At 41.4% G+C, this 20648-nt stretch overlaps 1 protein-coding gene and 1 long non-coding RNA gene across 4 annotated transcripts in view; one reads left to right on the forward strand and one right to left on the reverse strand.

Annotated features, from left to right (window-relative positions):
* The window catches only part of Myh1 (myosin heavy chain 1), a 24702-nt gene extending 17772 nt beyond the window's left edge, over positions 1 to 6930 (forward strand). For both annotated transcript variants that reach the window (XM_076542628.1, XM_076542629.1), the window contains 11 exons: positions 106 to 302; positions 1423 to 1606; positions 1876 to 2041; positions 2131 to 2255; positions 2676 to 2984; positions 3069 to 3272; positions 3569 to 3694; positions 3782 to 3952; positions 4517 to 4621; positions 4738 to 4833; positions 6670 to 6930. In XM_076542628.1, coding sequence (XP_076398743.1) covers positions 106 to 302; positions 1423 to 1606; positions 1876 to 2041; positions 2131 to 2255; positions 2676 to 2984; positions 3069 to 3272; positions 3569 to 3694; positions 3782 to 3952; positions 4517 to 4621; positions 4738 to 4833; positions 6670 to 6822 — 1836 coding nt within the window. In that variant the 3' untranslated portion in view covers positions 6823 to 6930. The remainder of the gene's footprint in view (positions 1 to 105; positions 303 to 1422; positions 1607 to 1875; positions 2042 to 2130; positions 2256 to 2675; positions 2985 to 3068; positions 3273 to 3568; positions 3695 to 3781; positions 3953 to 4516; positions 4622 to 4737; positions 4834 to 6669) is intronic.
* Positions 6259 to 20648, reverse strand: LOC107400764 (uncharacterized). 2 transcript variants are annotated; one of them, XR_013041693.1, is made up of 2 exons: positions 19337 to 20648; positions 6259 to 6970 (listed from the first exon to the last, which is right to left on the reverse strand). It is a non-coding gene; the product is annotated as an uncharacterized LOC107400764 (long non-coding RNA). The 2 variants fall into 2 exon arrangements; XR_013041692.1 differs by lacking the exon at positions 19337 to 20648 and adding an exon at positions 13452 to 14440.

Consider the following 20648-nt stretch of genomic DNA (forward strand, 5'->3'; position numbering starts at 1 on the left):
TGTGTGTGTGTGTGTGTGTGTGTGTTTGCAGTGACCTCTAAGAGCTTAGAGAATAAATACCAATTTGAACACATAAAATTATGTTACTAAATTCTTACTTTTCAGGCCAAGAGTGCCCTGGCTCATGCTCTTCAGTCTTCCCGCCATGACTGTGACCTACTGAGGGAACAGTATGAAGAAGAGCAGGAAGCCAAGGCTGAGCTGCAGAGGGCCATGTCCAAAGCCAACAGTGAGGTGGCCCAGTGGAGGACAAAATATGAAACAGATGCCATCCAACGCACAGAGGAGCTGGAGGAGGCCAAGTATGTGCCTGACTTGGTTAAAGTGGCAATATATACCCATACGAACATCGATCTAAACAGGAAGTACAAATACCTAGGTAGTCCACGGAAAGAATGGCAGAAGGAGAAAAGGTGCAAGGCAAGAGGAAGCTGAACAGTAATTTTTCAAAGGGGGAACTTTTGACCTCATTCTGTCTACAGAGGTGCAGATAGAATTGTTATAATAACTTACTCAGTTAATTATATCCTCTCGTGTGCTTCTCCTCTCTCTCAGCCACTAATGGAATAATTGGCCTAGGGGTATGGGTACAAAGAGAAAAATAATCTGGATTGATAATAGCTCTTTCTTTTTACATACAAAAGTACGATGGAGGAGGAAATAGAACTATGTGGTTAAGAACAAATGTGGGGTACAGACAGAGATGCTGCAGTAAGGGAGGAAGCACACTGTTTTATAAAGGACTAAATAGTCAACACAATTCAAAAGTTCAAGGCTGAATTTTTGTGAGAAAGAATGTAGGTAAGAAAGAACCTTACTCAACAGCTAGTTTAACATGCATCCATTTTCTGAATAATGCACAACCTATATACTGATGAAATTAATGTTTTAGAAGATGCTTAAAGGTGATTTTGAAAGAAACTCTCACAGCTATATTTATATTGACTCTGGGAGAGATCTCTAACTGATGGATTAACAAAAAGCTGGCAAAAAAGAAGAGATACAACTATGCAGACCAAATCAAGAGTGTTTCATTTGAATTCAACGCAGTCTACAGCTAGAGTACTTAATATGTGCACTGGCCTATGAGAATACAAAGACTAATAAGATATAAACTCTACCCTCTGAGCATTAAAACTCAGTGGAGACACAGACACACTGACAGTAATTCGAGATAGATTCTAAGTTCTACAAAAGATGTGTGAAGTTTTGGCTCAGAGTCCATGATGTATAGCGATGATGAGATTTGGCTGCTCTTAGCAGCTGGTATCAGGAGAACCACAGTAAGTTTCCAGAGAACGCACTGGACAAAACAAGCTTTGCTGATTGAGGAAGTCTGGCCGTGGAAACACTCACTTGTAACCGTTTTGAAATAGTTCTACTGATAACTGTTCCCATCTATTATCCATATTCACTCCTCAGGAAGAAGCTGGCTCAGCGTCTGCAGGATGCTGAGGAGCATGTAGAAGCCGTAAACGCCAAGTGTGCTTCCCTGGAGAAGACGAAGCAGAGGCTGCAGAATGAGGTGGAGGACCTCATGATTGACGTAGAGAGGACCAACGCGGCCTGCGCTGCCCTGGACAAGAAGCAGAGAAACTTTGACAAGGTCTGCTTCCAAATCTCCCTTCTCCAGGCTTTAATGTGATCAGCTTTCCAAACCACTTAATCATTGTCTTCAGCTCGGCTGCCCTTGTCCGTTGGCAGGGACTGTGTGAGCAGGGATGACCCGAGCTTTATTAGTTCTTCTCTTTCATAATTATTTTTCAATCCAGGATCACTCAGATCAAACTCAGAGTTTCTAGAATGCATGGCTTCTACCTTCTACCCCATCAAACTTTATCTGTTGCATTTTTTTCCTCATCCCTTGCTATTCAGATCCTGGCAGAATGGAAACAGAAGTATGAAGAAACCCACGCTGAGCTTGAAGCCTCTCAAAAGGAGGCCCGCTCCCTCAGCACAGAGCTGTTCAAGATTAAGAATGCTTATGAGGAATCCTTAGACCATCTTGAAACCTTGAAACGGGAAAATAAGAATTTGCAACGTGAGTGCATCTCACATTTTCTTTTATAAGAGATTTGAAAGAATGCTTTCCATCTCTAAATACATTCCTATTTTTTTTTTCCATAACAGAGGAGATTTCTGATCTCACGGAACAGATCGCAGAAGGAGGGAAACGTATCCATGAACTGGAAAAAATAAAGAAGCAAATTGAACAGGAAAAATCCGAGCTCCAGGCTGCTTTAGAGGAAGCAGAGGTAGACATTCTATTGTACATTTTACAAGAATTACAAGAGGAATTAGGCTCTATGGGGTGCAAGGATTGGTGAATCAAGAAATAGAAATTATTCTTGGTTTTCTCCACTGAGAATGAAGATAAACACTGAACATGAATACAAGCACTATAAATACATATTAAGAACTGTGGTAGAAACAGAAAACAAAGATGAGTAAGAGGAGGGTCCTCCCTTAACGGGAATCATTGGTCTGGGGAGATAGATGACTATAAAAACAACAATTACACACGTTGGACATTTCCATAGCAACGGAGTAAAGATGCACATAAGGGTTATGATGGTAGCACACAGACAGGAACTAGTGAGGAAGGTTAGTCTAACTTTCCTAGGACACTGCACACTTCCATTCTTCTGCTGATATCTCCTCTTGCTCTTCTTAAGGCATCTCTGGAACATGAAGAGGGAAAGATCCTGCGCATCCAGCTGGAGCTGAACCAAGTCAAGTCTGAGATTGACAGGAAGATTGCCGAGAAGGATGAGGAGATCGACCAGCTCAAGAGAAACCACATTAGAGTTGTGGAGTCCATGCAGAGCACGCTGGACGCGGAGATCAGGAGCAGGAATGACGCCATCAGGATCAAGAAGAAGATGGAGGGAGACCTCAATGAGATGGAAATCCAGCTGAACCACTCCAACCGCATGGCTGCCGAGGCCCTGAGAAACTACAGGAACACACAGGGCATCCTCAAGGTAGGTGGCACCAAGACATGGTCCCAGATGAGTGGGGTGACTCAGCCTGAGGACACGGTGTCTCATTGATTGTTTATTGCACAGGACACCCAGCTGCACCTGGATGATGCTCTCCGAGGCCAGGAGGACCTGAAGGAACAGCTGGCCATGGTTGAGCGCAGAGCCAACCTGTTGCAGGCTGAGATTGAGGAGCTGCGGGCCACGCTGGAGCAGACAGAGAGGAGCAGGAAGATTGCAGAGCAGGAGCTGCTGGATGCCAGTGAGCGCGTGCAGCTCCTGCACACCCAGGTAAGTTTACAAGTATGAAGGGTAAATTCTTGCTCATATCTTATCGTATTTGGAAATTTATCCATAATCTTTTATGAAGAACTAGGTTTAACATGTTTAACTGGCAAGGGGTAACATTTATCTGATCTATGACATGCAGAATTGACTGTCTTTTAAAAATATGTTGTTAACTCAGTTAATGTATGGAAACTCTGAGGGATGTTAGTCAATAATTAGTTTACAAGTTCATTTGGACATCCTGTATTCTAACTTCATCCTTCAACATTTAGTATTTATGTGTTTGTTATTTTAAACAGAACACCAGCCTCATCAACACCAAGAAGAAGCTGGAGACGGACATTTCCCAGATCCAGGGAGAGATGGAGGACATCGTCCAAGAAGCCCGCAATGCAGAAGAGAAGGCCAAGAAAGCCATCACTGATGTGAGCAGAGGGCAAGATGCAGATGGCAAATCTGAATCCTGCCGGGCCTTGCCAGCTCTTAACCAACTCTGTCTTACCACTCACCAGGCTGCCATGATGGCGGAGGAGCTGAAGAAGGAGCAGGACACCAGCGCCCACCTGGAGCGGATGAAGAAGAACCTGGAGCAGACAGTGAAGGACCTGCAGCACCGTCTAGACGAGGCTGAGCAGCTGGCACTGAAGGGCGGCAAGAAGCAGATCCAGAAACTGGAGGCTAGGGTGAGTTTCCCGGTCAACATGTATTCTTCTCTTTCTACTCCAGCATGTGACTTTCAATACCTAAGACTGCTAGACATTGTAGGGCATCCTGAGGTGAAGGGTAGATAATCCCTGTTGCCTGACAGTTCAGGATGGGACATTTGGACTAAGACATCAGGAACTACAAATCAATCAGTGGGCCACTTGAAGAAGTGGAAACTCATTGACTGGTTAGATGATAGGAAATACTTTTAAATATATATATATATATATATATATATATATATATATATATATATATATAATTTATATTATATATGGAAATATTTTTTTAAAAATCTGCCTTTAGCGGCTGGAAAGATGGCTCAGTGGTCAAGAACACCTGCTGCTCATGCATAGGGACCAGGTTCAGTTCCTAGCACCCACATGGCAACTCACAACTGTCTGTAACTTTAATTCCAGGGCATCTGATGCCCACTTCTGACCTCTGTGGTGTACATACACACATACAGGCAAACACTCATACACAAAATAAAATAACAAATCTAAAAAAAAAATTTTTTTTAAATCCACCTTTTTGTGAAGGTCCGTGAACTTGAAGGAGAAGTTGAAAATGAACAGAAGCGCAACGTTGAAGCTATCAAGGGTCTGCGCAAGCACGAGAGGAGAGTGAAGGAACTCACTTACCAAGTAAGGAAAGAGCGGGGCCTCTCTGGGTTCCTACCCCCGTCTTTAAGACATTAAGAACCGTATGTACAGAAAGCGAGGGGAAACTTTCGAGAAACTGACACATTAAACTCTTTCAGACTGAGGAAGACCGCAAGAATGTTCTCAGGCTCCAGGACCTTGTGGACAAACTACAATCAAAGGTGAAAGCCTACAAGAGACAGGCGGAGGAAGCGGTGAGTTCCAAATCCCTGACGTGCCTTGGTGGACTCCAGCTCACAGACCACAGGAGGCCAAAGTAGTTACAGGACTGAAATGAAAAGATAAGAAAGACAAGGAAGTATAAAAGAGAAATGACCTAACAAGGGTCTAAGAACGTGATGCAACTGGCACTTCATAAGCCAGAGAAAAATGTCCTAGGGAGAATGAGGATGGGGGTACAGCTGGGGGTAGAAGGTGGACCTGGCATCCAGTTGTAAGCATCAGACTCAATCAATCAAAACATAGTCCCTATAGTACTCTAGAGAGGAGAAGGAGCAATGTAAGGAGTCTGGTTCAAGAAACAAAAGGATGGAGGAGAAGAACAGTGCACCTGGGGCTAGAGAACCAGGCAGAAGGCAGGTCACAAGGTCTTCTGGGCCCTGGTAAGAAGCCTGCATCTTAAAATAAGTACAGTCAGGCCACAGAAGCAAGGGGTGGTGTTCCCATCCAGGCCAGATGTGGCCTGCTTTATGTTTTCAAAAGAGTGTCCTTGCTACAACGTAGAGAAAAGATTTCTGGATAACCCAAGTAAATGTAGGCAGACTGTTGGGAAAGTTTCCAGGTGAGTCTGTGGCTTGCATTACAGCAGGAATAAAACAGAAAGAATTTATGAGATTCAGAACTGGTCCTGGAGATAGAGTAGGGGATTTGCCAGTAGGAGGTAAAAGGAAGCAAAGCAGGAGTAATCAATCCATCAAGTTGTGGTGTGAGTAGCCAGGTGGGTGATATAAGCATTACTGAAATGGGAACCTAAGGGGACCAGATGATCAGGGTGAGAAGAAAACAGGAATTCTACTTTAGTTACATTAAACACAAGGCATTGTCGTATACATGGTGGAGAGATCCAGTGAGCAGCCAAAGTCTCATAGTAATGGAGGCCAGAAAGCTCAGGAATGTTTCAACCAGTAGGTGACGGCAGCACTACGTCACCGCATTTACCCCTCTGTGACTCATCTGAAGGAGTTGAGTGTCACTAGCCTCTCTGTGAATGTGTGTATCCACAAGTTGCACATGAGGTCCTCTGTCCACTGTGGCTTTTGTTGACCCCCTGACCTCTTAGCTCTGAGAGGAAGAGAAAGAGGAGGGGGCAGCAAAGGAAAACGAGAGAGCAGATATGCCCACACGTGCGCCCCGCACCCACACTCTGGCAAGCCACTTAGCTTTTCTTCACTCCAGCTCTTCCTTTCTTCTTCTGTGAGAGGGAGATGCAAGGGCTTTTCTGAGCTACCCTATTTAAAGTGATTCTAAGCTCCATAAATGTTCTTAAGCTGAATGTCACATTTTGCGAGAGTTCTTAATGAGATGTTTTAAAAAAGAATGATTACTGGAGACTAAATTAAAACTGGCCTTTCCAAATTCATTGCTGTACCTACAAGCACAATCAGAGACCACTCAGACTATTTTAGAGAATAGTAAACATGTTTAATATCTGAACTTTATTAAGTGAGAGATAATTTAAGACCCAAGTGGCAATAATTTATATTCAGTTTGGTGTTACAGAGATTGCTTGTTGGAGTCTGGTCCGTCCTCAAGAGCCTTAACAGCAATGGCAACAAAGCCTGGAATGTGCCGTAGTCACAGTAGTTTCAGCTTTTCCAAAAGTTCAGAGGCAGCTTTACCTGTGTTTATCAATGAGTTCAAAAAGCATAAGGGGAGTTAATAGAAGAAAAAATTTCACACACTTCTCTAGACTTCTTTGAAAATTTGCTGGAGTGTATTGGTTTTAAGCAAAAAGACACTCAAGACACACTGACACAAGAGCCTAGAAATGGAAACATTTTTTCCCCTCATAAATGCATTCCCATTCACAGGAGGAACAATCCAATGTCAACCTGGCCAAGTTCCGCAAGATCCAGCATGAGCTGGAGGAAGCCGAGGAGCGGGCTGACATCGCCGAGTCCCAGGTCAACAAGCTGCGGGTGAAGAGCCGAGAGGTTCACACCAAAATTATAAGCGAAGAGTAATTCATCCAAATGCAGGAAAGTGACCAAGAGATGAGCAAAATGTGAAGATCTTTGTCACTCTATTTTGTACTTATGGCTTTTGGAGATAAAAAATTTATCTGCCAAGAACTCGTGAGTCTCTTTGTTCCCCTCCTCCATGCCAGTTGGTCTTCATGTACACATGAAGAAGAGAAAAAGAGAGAGAAACATTTTGCTTAAGTTTATGTCAAAGTGCTTAGTCACTGAGGTGAAACATGCTAGAGGGTAGCAGGCCAAGCCCCGTAAGTGCCACCCATGCCTGTGGGAAGAGGGTGAAGCCTAAAGGCATGCCATGGCATGCACAAGGAGCCCTGCTTGGCCCATCAGCTGGCCTCTGTTAATGAGATTATTGATCTCCTTTATAAAAGATGGAGTACAAATAAATTAAAATGGTAATTACACACATACAATCAGAGTAAAGATTAAAAAATATCTTTAAATACTGTCAAAAATATTTAATGCAAATCCTTTACTATAATGACAGAATCAGTAAGCTGGGGTTAAGATTCCTTGAAATAACAGGCTCTCCATTTCACAGTCATCTGGATGTAGAGACATGTGACCTTTGTCATCTACAGATGTTCAGACACTTGTTTATTGCACCTGCTCCCAGCTTGACATTTAAGAATGACAAGGAGGAATTAAGAAGATTTCTTATTTTCTTCCATCCTTTAGAAACTTCCGTATCTTAGGCCTCCTCCGGTCTTTGATAGCACTAAGTCAATTAGCATATACATGTTGTATTTTTACATTAGTTACATATATACTGCGTGCCATTTCTCTGCTCCTACTCTCTCTCTCTCTCTCTCTCTCTCTCTCTCTCTCTCTCTCTCTCTCTCTCTCTCTCTCACACACACACACACACACACACACACACACACACACACACTTTCCTTTAATGGAAAGTATTTCTGATATTTATTAGTTTCTCCAGCTTGCTATGGTCTGGCATTATACAAAGCATCTTAATGATAGCATGGTTGAAAAGACTGCAAAATGAAATGTGATACTTTCAACTCTAAATATTTTAATCACCATATATTTGTTTAAAAATATACCTTAAATGCATGTTGGACACTCTAAACTTTCTAGAACCTCAATACCACAAAATACATGTAATATACTATGCAGATGTGAAAAATCTAGTTAGTATATAGCACCCCACTCACCACTAACAGCTCATTATGTGAAACTCACACAGTGACTTAGAAATCCTAACTTTTGAGGTCCAAAGTACCTCTGACATTTAATGAATTGCAGCAAATAAAAAAAATCACAATATATAATTACATTTTGGTTAAAAATGTCAAACGCCTAGATATTTCAGATCAAAGAGATGCTTTCTTTAGTGCTATGACAGTTGTTATCATCATCACTATACCCACCACAACTCAACCTGTGCTGAGATAAGCACCAGCCTTCTATTTAGGTCAATTTTAGCAGACCGTGAATAAATAAAACAGTAAATGGCTTAACTAGAAATATAACTAAGGTATTTTGAGAACAATATATAACCAGTTAAAATGGAACAATGCACGATTAAGCATTTTTAACCTTATTACTCAATAGGTTAAATTGTGTGACATCCTAGACCTCAGCTCCTAGAAGATTCTCGCTAGGTTGATAGGAGCCTCTATTTGGAGCCAATGAGTAATTATAATGCTAAATCTTGAGGTAGGCTTTAAAACAATTTACAAGGTGGTTTTAACAGTCTTTCCCACCCAATTCTCTGCCAAAGGTTAATATTTAATGCCGTGATCACATTGCCATTCCATCTAGCTCTTGACTTACTGGGGGAAATGGGTAGATAAGTGGACAGATGTTAGGAAAGAGGCAGGAAAGGAGCAAAGGACCTGACGGTGCTGGCAAATATTAGCTGGACCTTCACTTAATCCTGACGGTGCTGAAAAACACAAGATGTCTACATACTGTTGACACTACCCCACCCACAAGCTTAAGCTGAAATCTGCATGTGCTCTTTCCCTCTCTCTCTCTCTCTCCCATCTCTTTTTCTGTTTCTCTCCATCTCTCTCTCTCTCTCTCTCTCTCTCTCTCTCTCTCTCTCTCTCTCTCCCTCTTCCCCCTCCATCTCTCTCTTCCCCTCTCCTCTCCTTCTCTCCCAGTCTTCTCCTTTGTCCTTAGCTAGAAATAATACCTCTATCAATTGCCAGTACCACGTTAAGACTTACAGCCTGTACTATTTTTAAAGACCTAATTCATGATTTCTGCCTTTTAGATTGGAATTGTTATGTAAACATATACATACATGCAACTCCCCAGTGCTGTGTGCCCTCTAGTTTGTCTTCCTTTGAGGCTCATGCTGTTTACCTGTTGCACAAACCCATTGCTACATCCCCTGGCTTTTCCTTCAGTAAAGATGTTGGTCCCTGTCTTCCCTTCCCACTCAGTTCTTAGTACATCCCCATGAGACTCCAGTGTCTGATGGGTAAGGTACCCAATACACTGACCTCCACCTCTGTTACCTTTTCTTCTAGTCTCCCCCTTCCACAGTCTCACTCTAGAACACACTATCAAAACTTCCCAGCCTCCCAAGTCACTAAGTCAAGCATCATTCCCTTGAATTCAGAGCTGGCTTGTTGGACCATCCCAAGCATAGCAGTTCTTCACCTCCATTGGCCTCTCTGGCATTTATTCTTTCCCACATGGCCCATATCCATCAAATACCATTTTATCTTTCTCTTCCCAAGTGAGCAAAAATTCATAACCCAGCTTTATGATCACTTTGTTGGCATGTCCCTAAACTCCTATGTCATTCTCTATCCCCTCCCCATTATACCCACGTAGAAAGACAGTCATTGTGATAACTCCTGTGGTTGCCTTCTCCACATCTGAGAGAAAATGGTACCATTACAAATTCATGCATACTAACCCCTCAGTGCTAGGGTTATATAGTAAGCTTGTTAAATCCCTTTTAAAAATTGCTCCTTATTTAAAATCTCCAGTCTCCTTAAAACCCTGTTTTCCTTTTTGACCTCAACAAATGGTCTTATATTCTGTGTAAAAGGGAAAAATTAGATCAAGACACTAGATAATAGAAGTGCTCCAGACTTGTCTCCCCACAGCAATTAATGTGCTACAGAGAAGCTACAGTTTACTGGTGGTAAATGAAACCCTGATAGAGTCTAAACCTAGGAGGACTGTTTCAAAAGGGTAGACACGTTGAGTGACCGATTCACTAACATTGCCATAAGTCCAGAAGCATTTCTGGCCAAATGCCAAAAGCATTTCTATGCCTTCTGAACTGGGCGATAGCTTCATTTGGCTTTGATTCTGCTACCAGAACCACACCCCAGGGATGCAGGAAGGACAGACTCAATCACATACATTCTGGCTGTGGATGCTGGAATAACACTGCAATTCAGTGCCAGCACCTCTGAGCTACAGCCTAAGTATCCAGTGACTCACAGAGAGACATACCTACCTTTGCCTGCAGAAACAGGTTGGTATCCCATCTTCTGCTATGAACCCCAAAGGAGCTGTGATTCAGTTCCAACTCTTCTATCCTGTATTCAGTGCTGGCATTGCATTCTCAGAGAACTAACTACTCAGTGGCCCAGAAGAGCCTTTATAGGGACCCTCAAAAACATATCTGTTAGCAACAAGTCTATTATCTGTAAATTCTGAAGCATCAGTCCTGTTGACAAAGTGTCCCAGGGTCTAGTCCGTCTACCCAAAGACACATCTCCTTGAGACCCTGTTAATAGAACTGCCAAATGCAGATCATATTACAGATCCCAAAGCAGTCATGGAATCCGGTTCCAACCCCATTCAGCCACAAACTCAGAGGCAATCCTCTGAGCCCTGGGGTGCAACAGGGTAAGGTCTTGCCCATGTGTAAAGATTGAAACTTGTAATTATTCTTTTATGTGTGCAGACACTAATGTAAGTTTACACAGATAATGATCAAGCAAGGACAACACTAGGAAAGGGAATACATAAAGCTCCAATAAGCAACTAGAGAAATGGTGATCAATGAAGACCATGAAAAAGAATTCAAATAATCACCTTAAAGAAATAATAAAATAGAACATTCTTAAAATCCAGAGGTAAGCAACTAAACAAAATTGAGACAACAATTTATAAACAAAATAAGGAGCTTAATAATATTTTTTAAAAAAGGAACAATGAAAAAGAACAAAAGAAAAATCGAGGAGCTGAGCATACAAATTTAACAGTCTACCGATCTTAGCACAACTGATGCCATGTTAGAGGCACCAATCTGACCTTAAAGCCCAGCTTATGGACTCCAACACCTGCAAAAATGGGAAGACCTTGTCCATCAAAGACTGGTCCATAGTCCCAGGATCCAGGAAAGTCCCTGCATGTACTAACCATTGCCATTGGCTTCTGTAGTTTTGATTCACCCTAACTATTCTTGCTGACCAAAGTATGTAAACCAGGATGTGTTTTGTACATAAAATACAAAGAACTGTGAGGATAGGGGCTGCATGATTTGGGAACATTCCCCATGCAGCCACCAGCCAGCAATAAAGACTTCCTTTTCAGCTTCATGAAAGTTTGTGTGTGTTCTCTGATGAACGGACCTCAAACACAAGGACATAACTGAAAGACCCAATCCCAACATCAAACTCAGTCATGCAAAAGAAAAATTAGTGAACTCCAAGACACAACATTTGAAAGTATCCAGTTATAAGAGAAAAAAAAGGAAAAAAGAACTAAGAAATCATAAGCGATTATGGAACACCATCAAGCATATAAATATGTGAGCGTGGGAGTGCCAGAAAGAGAAGAGAGGGAAAAGGGAGCAAAAGGCTACCTTAAAGATATAGTGGATAGCCGGGCAGTGGTGGCGCATGCCTTTAATCCCAGCACTCGGGAGGCAGAGCCAGGTGGATCTCTGTGAGTTCGAGGCCAGCCTGGGCTACCAAGTGAGCTCCAGGAAAGGCACAAAGCTACGCAGAGAAACCCTGTCTCGAAAAAAAAAAAAAAAAAAAAAAAAAAGATATAGTGGATAAATTTCCCCAAATCTTTGGAGAGGTGTAGATCCAGAACCATGAGAGTTGAAGGATGCCAAGAAAGGGTAACCCACAGGAGACTCTAAGACATGCTATGATCAGATTGCCAACAGTTTTAAAGGCATCAGGAGAAAAGTGTTCTCTTGGGGACCTGTAGGAGGAAATCTGTAGGAGGCTAACAGAGAACTTCTCCACAAACCAGAAGCTGGGGTGTGGGGGTGGAGGAGTAGCATACTCAGAGTTCTAAAAGAACCACCAGGCAAGAATGCTGTACGCAGAAATACCATCCTTCAGAATTGAGTGGAAAGAAAGACCTTTCTTTCTTTTTTTTTTTTTTAAAGACTTTTCTAGGAAGACAAGAGTTGAAAGAATTCATCACTGTAAGAGCTATCTTACAAGAAATCATGAAGAGAGTCCTTCCCATTAAAATTAAAGAACTCTAAGTCACAACATGGAGACCTAAAACTATAAACTCACAGCTTAAGGTAAGTACACAGTCATCAGAACACCCTAATATTGTTGTTTGTATTTGTTTCTTGAGACAGGGTCTCACACTGTAGCCCAGGTTGGCCCCACCAAGCTTGTAGCGATCCTGCATCAGCCTCTTTAGTGATGGGATTAGAGGTGTGAGCAGCTACTCCTCACTTGAATACCCTAATAGTGTAATGATTACATAACTTTTAATTCTAGAATAAGCTAAAATATAAAAGTATTAAAAATATCTACAGATGCAATAACTTGTTAACAGATACACAGTGTAAATGTATGTACAATGTGGTGCCAATGGCATAAAATGCTTTAACAGGATGTTTGAACTGTATATTCAGTATTGTGTAAACACTTTTCAGTGAAGGGAGGGGGGAATTCAAGAAACACTGCTCTAGAACATACAATGCAATATTTCTAGTCATTAAAAAGTAGACCTTGCCATTTGTAGCTACAGTGGCTGAACACAGAACATTATGCTAAGTCAAATAGGCCAGACACACGTTGCATGATCTCACTTCTGTATGGAATCTTAAAAGCCAAACTCATAGAAGCAGAGAATATAGTGGTGATTTCCTGGGGCCGAGAGTCAGGGGAAATGGACAAATGTTAGTGAGAGGGTATGAAGCTCTCAAGAGATGACTATGTTCTCAAGATTTAATATGCAGCATGTGTAATGATAAACATATTGATTAGGGTGTGGTAATTGATGGGGACATGCATTATATATAATACATTTCATATATAAAAATCATCACGCTGACACTGTAAACCTTGAATGTCAGTAACTGTTATCAATAAAATATTTTAAAATAAGAAAGGCTGAAAATGAATGCCAAGAAGTGGGAATTACCCCACATTTCTACTGCCATTTTCTTCCTTCATACAAGGAACTCTCTTCTCCAAATTAGAGGGCCCTCCTCTACTTGGCACTAGACTTGCCCTTCCAACCTCCTGGGAGTTTTATTCAGTGGAGTATCTTTGTTTTCTATTTTCTTCCTAGATCTCTTCAAATGTACTGAATTCTTTTAAATTCTCCTTTGTTCTTACTGTCCTCCAAATATTGTCTATTTTCTCAGCTTTCCTTTCCGGGTATGTATGTACAATATGTCACATTCATGTTCTTACCTCCCCCTACTCTTCAGCTCCTGCTCTCCTAGCTCTTGCTCCTCTGCTCTCCTTCAATTATGTCTCTATGATCCTTGATGATCTCTTATTCAAAACCAAACACTGTGTCCTTAATTAACTTGACTCTTCTCACCAAGATGGAATGCCTCTGACCGTCTTTTCCTATTGGATGGTTGTTTTCTCTGGTGTCTAAGACTCCAATCTCCTCTGGCCATCTTTGTGTCTCTGGACAGCCTTTCTCTCTTCTTCGTCAGTTTATCATCTTCCTTTGCCAAATCTCCAGATGCTCCTGGAAACTCAGTGTGATAGACTCAAGTCACATTTTAGGCCCTTCAATTTTTTAAAAATAATTGTAAATATGACATAATTTAATGGGTTAATGGGTTGATATGGGGTGAATGACTAATTAGTATGGAAGTGAATGCTGCTACAGTCTTATTCTATGGCAGGTACTCTTCTGACTACTTTATCAAAGGTTTACTTCTTACAATAATTCAGTGAAATGATAGTATTTTTTCCCTTTTACAAGTAAAGAAATTGAGCTGTTTGAACCAGATCCTGATTCTAGGGTTCATATTCATTCTATTGCCATTCAGAAGAATCAATATAATGAGATTAAATTGGAAAAAGATATAGGATGTGTTTTGGATAATATCTCCCTCCCCCTGTAGGTTGTTTTCAAACCCATAGGAGTAAAATTCAGCCTTTATTTTCTCAGTATGAGTATTGGCTGAATTCTGATGCTTTCACATGGTAAAATACATCTTTTAAGTAGTAATTATGAATGTATGCTCCAAGAAAGCTTCTCCTTGTCTTTATATTTCAAAACAATTTGTGGCATCAGCCCCATACACAGTGATACACTATAACACCATACACAACCAAATTCATTCAGTGTGTTTTCGTAGGCATCACACTCTGCATCTCAGGATGGAATTGATGCTGCAAAGCCCCCTCCATTTTCACTTTCATTCTTCTCCCTAAGTGAATTTATATCTAATTCTTTCTTCTTCTGAGATCCAGGCTCAATCTCTGCTAATAGTCATTCTAAACCTAAAATAGACAAAATGAATTCATGCCCTTTCTCTGTTGTCTTCAGACCGTGATTGTATCTAATACCATATTCTACCACAGTGAAAGACAACAGTTGCTCATGCTCAAGATCTATATTTTCTTTTCATTTTTTCCCGTACCTAATAAATCAAGTTCTCTATTAGTTGGTTTTCTATTGCTGTGACAAAATACCATGACCAGAACCAACTGAAAGGAAAGTCTATTTTGACTTATGATTCCACAAAGTTAAGAATCCATAATAGTGGAGACTACCTGACAGCAGGCAGCTGTAGACGGAAACTGGTTAATCACATTTGACATCACTTTCTAGTTTAAAACCACCCCTTTGCTCTTCACAAAAAGAGTCCTTGACTGCTTACTTTGCTGGTGATACTCTCCTCTTCCATCTTTATGACTCAGCTGCACTAACTTTTCAGGTCCATCGATTAGGGACTTAGCACATCATGTTTCTTCATCTTCAAGAAACCTTCATTGCCTCTTACCCTGATGCTTTGACAAGCTGTGATTGTTTGAATAAGAATGGATGGAATTGGCTCATAAATTTGAAAGCTTGTTCACCAGCCGGTGGAACTGTTTGGGAAGGATGAGGAAGTGTGGCCTTGTGGGAGATGTGTCAGTGGAGGTGGGCTTTGAGACTTCAAAAGTCAATACCACTCCCAGATAGCTCTGTCTACCTCACAGTTATAGATCAAGATGTGAACTCTCAGCTGTTCCTTCACTCCACCATCATGGACTCTCAAAAACCATTAGTCAAATTAAATAGTTGTTTTATAAATGACCTTGGCCATTGGGGTTTTGTCACAGCAACAGAAAAGTAACTAAGGTAGAAGTTAAGATTTAAGCATCTTCAAAGTCTTACTTGAATCACATTTCTTTAAGAAAATCTTAGTACACACTGAAGAATAGTTCATAACTCAGGCTATAGAGTTGATGGCATAGCTGGCTGCTCCTCCAGAGGACCTGATTTCAATTCCAAACACCTACCTGGCAGACTACAACCATCTCTAACTGCAATTTCAGGAGATCTGCTATCATCTTATGGTTTCTGAGGGCACTAAGCACACACATAGTACCCAGATACACACGCAGGCAAAACACCATACATTTAAAATAAAACATTTAAAGAGGAGTTTATATCTCCCAGTCATGTGTTTCTTTGTTTATTGCTCATATACTGAAAACTATAGATGATATATTTCCACCACATGAAAATGTAAGCCTCATGTGTGCAGGCTTGGGATCTTTCTTGTCCTATCATAGAGTTTAAAGCAGGTACTGATACTTGGATGCTTTTTTTCTGTTTGGCTCTTGCTTCCAATTTCATCCAGTTGAGTTACTCCACCCTAATCTGATTGTGTCTTCCATCCTGCTTTTCTTTCCAGGCCCAACCACAGATCCTCTCTTGTCTCTCCTGTTCTATTGTTGGATCCTGTCCCATCTCTTGGTTTGGTGTATTATATCTAGTCTCCTCTCTACTATTCAGGCATTCTAAGCCATCTCATCTTTCCTCTCCATCTATTTTGTTCTGTCCTATGGCTTCCACTCACTTGCACATCCTAGCATACCACCCAAGTGCAGTGACTGCTTGCTGGCATCTCATTTCCTCATCCAGGCTTGCTGTCTTGCTCACGTCTATTTTACCTCACCTCCTCAGCTACTGAATTGGTTCCTCTCGGTCGTCCAGTCATTCCAGCTGGCCGCTCCTATTCACTTTCTGCCCTGTTTCATCTCTAACCCCCTTTATTACACTATCTTCTCTCTCACTTGCTCTCTCTTTCCCTCCTTCCCCAAATTACCACATCTTCTCTCTCATTCAGTTATAACTGCTTGTCTTCTCTCTCCTGCTCCATCCTAACTCACCTCTCCTCTTAAGTCGTGACATCCATGTCTCTGTTCTGTTACTCCAGACAAGTCCAAATTTTAGACTGACATCTGTTTTACTTGTTTCAATAAAGGTAGCTGTGTTTAGTCATATTTTATTTTTGAATTTTCTCCAAATGCAACATACCTTTAAGAAAAATCCATTTTTCTTTAATATTTTCTTAGTTTCAACACTTTTAACCAATTGGCAACCATTTGCACAGTAAACTTATAGACTCCCAACATATCCACAAACAACTGGTACATGAAAACTAAAATATTGACTCCATTTCTCCTTGCAGTATATCCTATCTCTTTACAGCCGTTCCTCATGGATATCCTGACACTGGGGATATAGTGTACTCTCCTTCCAATTCTGTGGTGGTAGCCAGCTGCCAACAGTTGTGGCAGTGGCTCCCTAGTCCTTTTTTTTTTTTTTTTTGCATTAAAGGTGTCCTAGCGCCATACCCAAAACTCAAAGAGAAAAATAAATCCTAAAAGTTACTGTGGCTTTTAAAACCTCCAAGGCCTCCTCCTATAGCAACACAACAAAGAGAACCTTGCTGTCACTGAAATTAAGCAGGTGAGGATTTAAGGGGACAGCAGCTATAATTAAAATTATCTGCTGATTTATTTTCATTATAATTCATCAATACAAGAGGAATTAGATTCTCAAACACTCATTATTAATGTTGCCTGAATAGTGAGGACAGCATATGATTCCTCAAGTCTGAAACGTCAGACAATGAGGAGGAAATAAGATAAATCTCTCAAATACCACACAACCCCCCAAATCGGTGGGGCCCTAAAGAATGAAGCAGACCAGGGTTGTGACAGAAAGTTGAAGCATCCCCTTCTTCCCCTCCTGAGAGATATTTTACTAAGCTCTGTGCCTAAGAGTTAATTATAACACCCAGCAGGTGCTTCTCCTAGTGGAGGAAGAAGAAGAAAGGTGTAGAGAAGCAAGGAAGTGATGAGTGAGTAAAAGTCCTGCACGTGTTGGGGCCAAATGATGTTATGTCACCAAGATAGAATTTTCCCATTTATATCCAGCAACACAAGAACGCAAGTCTGGACATATTTCTGTCTTTCAGACTCATGTATTTTTCATAGTTCTGCGTGTCGTGGTTTTAGTTTATTGCTTCCTGGCTTTGGAAATGTCAATTTCTGGTATGTGCAATAGGACGTTGTAGCAACATATCAAGCTGAGTGATGGGAAAGGGGAAGGAGAAGGGTGGGGGAAGGGTCCATCAAATGAAGTGTGTCTGAAGGAGAATTATGAGAGCCTACGATCTTGCCTCTCAGAGTCAAAAACATAATATGACAGCAGTACACACCTAACATGGCAGAACAGGGAAAGGGGAAGCAAACTGGAAGCCAAGGCAAGACACCATGTGTTGGAAGAAGAACGGAGATCGCAATTAATGACTGACGTAAGAATGGATCCATAACTTTCCCCAGCAGTGATGATGGTGGGAGTCTCAGAGCAAGTTAAAAGAAAACAAATACCAATTGAGTTTGCTGGATTTGAAGAAGCTTTATTGGTGTGCTGTCATGGCTGGACACGATAGAAACTAGGCTATGAATATCTTAGGTCCAGGTTTCAACTCTGTTACAAAATTTAAAGTCCTTTACGACCTCTTTAACTCCTTTGAAGATTCAGGAATCCCGGTACAGCTGTGACCTGCCTCCCTAAAGGAGGAATGTGTACCTTAGCGCCCCCTAGTGACCCTGTCCTGAGCGTTTGATTACAGAAGTGTGTGCAGGAAAGAGAAGGTATAGCAATTCACACATAATGATATAGTTTAACACAATAATGTATAATATGTAATTAACTTTTATGATCATGTGAGGTTAAAACTGTTAAATTTCTCCCAGATTTGTTTGCAATGGATAAAAAAAATTACAAAGCCTCAGAAACATGTATTTGCTCATCTGTGAGGATAATGGGAGAAAAATTGCCAGCAAAAAGTGTTTATCAGGCTATTGAAGAATGCATCCAAAATATATTCTATTTTGGAATAAGGCGGTCCTTCCCACACGTAAGTAGTCAGAAGGAACCTCCTGAGTACAAGGGAGCTCAGGTGAATTTTCTGTGTTCTCTGTTTAGACACCCCTTAGACAAGCAAGCCCAAACGTGTTGTCTCCATCCTCCTTCAGTGTCTCTTCTCCTCGCCCTGCCCACACTCCATGGTGTTCTCTGATGTCTACTATTGTGGTCCCTGCTGGTTGCCACTATGTTGTCATTGTCGTGTTTCAGGGTTCTCAAGATTGTAACTAATTAAAGGTCTGATACTTAGGCACACAGTCTGTCTCTTTTAGCTACTAATGTACTCTCTGCCTTGGTCTCATTCAGATTTTCTTCTTTCATCTTCCAGCTCCAAATAGATTTAATAAATAGTTATTATATCTATAACAGTGATCAAAACTTCCAAAAGAGGTGTGAAAAGTGAGTTGTGAAAATCTCAGAATCAGAACAATTTTCTTGGTGGTATAGAGCCTAACACTTTGAGTAAGCTGCTTACTTGTGTGGGTCACTGCCATGAAGGTTAAAAAAGAAAAAAAACAAAACAACAACAACAAAATACCCTGATCACTTATTTCATAGCATTACATCCAAAGACGATTTAAAAGCATAAAAGATTTAGCCTGCCGGCATGTAAAACACAAATTCTACATAACAGGATTATAAAATGGCCACCTCCTGAATTAGCAATTTAAGTCAGGAGGCGACAGTTGAAAATACCACGCCAGATCACAGGGGCAGTCAGAGTGAGTAGATTTCCTGTCATATTCGGCAACAGCTGTGCCTGTATCAAGTTAGCCAAACCCAATTTCTGCCTTTCAAGGGCACGTGTGGAGGCCACCCACCCACCTTCTCTGTCTACGGGGAGAGTTTTGTGGACAGCATGCCTTCCCTCCCACCTTAAGTAAAAGTATGTAGTACCCACCTCATTGGAGCTACAGCTAGCCTTGAGCATTTGCCCATGCCCTAGGAACTTGTGTTTGCATCTCCTCCTTCCACGATGCAGTAGAAACATGCATGGGGCATCACACAGGAGCCTGTTGCCCCTGCTGTGGAAACATGAGTGGGAGACATCCACGGCAAATCCTCCAGAAAGGGAGCAGAGTTTTTATCCATTCTAACCCTGCCTTGCCTCACTGCTTTGCCCATCACCACTGCCTAACCTAAGATTTCGCTTTCTCCTTCGTGTTCAGACTTTTCAGACTTCAAAAGAATCTATCACCCATCTTTCTAACACCCAGCCTTGCCTAGGAATTTTATCTTAATATCCATCACTCAGTGCTTCCAAACACAGCGGCAGAGCTGAAGTTCAATCCAGACTCCTTCATGGCTCCAAGCACTAACAGATCAATTAGTCCTCCTCCCCTCACGTCAGGCTCATCCTGTCAAAACAGCTTTATAGGCACGAGAGTAAGTAGGAACCTGGCTTTGAATTCCGTGATGAATGATACAACATCCAAGCCGGAGCAACAGCCTCTGAAAGCCCTGGATCCCCATCCCCTATCAAATGCCTATAAAGAACCCTAGATCATCCTCTGTCAAATTATTTATAGGTGGCAAGAAATATTTCTAATTATATCCATTCACAGCCACAGTCAGTGAATATTGTGCAAAGAGATTGCCAAAAATGGTTTGGCCAAGTAGGTCCCCAGCTAGGACAGCTGAGGTGGCTGCTGTGTTTGCAGAACGGTCTCTATAAAAGTGGAGCTGGGGTGCCTCTGTCCCGTCCTTCCTCAAATCCTTAAAGGTATGTATGTGTGGCAGAATACACAGCTAGCTCTGCACCCCTGATGTGAGTGAGTTCTCATTTAAGGGAGATTGCTATCCCTCCCCAAGCTTTACTGTCAACATCCCTGAAAAAGACATTGCATACAGTACAGTTCTAGTATTTGTGATTAAATGGGGAAAAAAAAAAGAAAGAAAAGAAAATGCCCAGCATCTCTGTTTTTTCTTTCAACAGTACTTGACTGCCTCAAGCTTGCCTCCTTCTTCATCTGGTAACACAAGAGGTAAGAGAAATTTATTACTACCCTCCAAAGAACAAAGGGCTCTCTCTAGTGTTACAGTTTAATGAGTGACTATTTATTTTCTAGTGTATAATTGGGCATAGGAGCAACTGGTCTTTAAAATCAGCTTCTCATAAAACTTTGACTTTACTCAAACAGAATTTTATGCAATTTCTCTTTTACATTTTGTTGGAACTTCATTAAGAAAGCAACCCTCATGAATATTGAATA

The sequence above is a fragment of the Peromyscus maniculatus genome, chromosome 8 (assembly GCF_049852395.1).
Source record: "Peromyscus maniculatus bairdii isolate BWxNUB_F1_BW_parent chromosome 8, HU_Pman_BW_mat_3.1, whole genome shotgun sequence".
Lineage (NCBI taxonomy): Eukaryota > Metazoa > Chordata > Mammalia > Rodentia > Cricetidae > Peromyscus > Peromyscus maniculatus.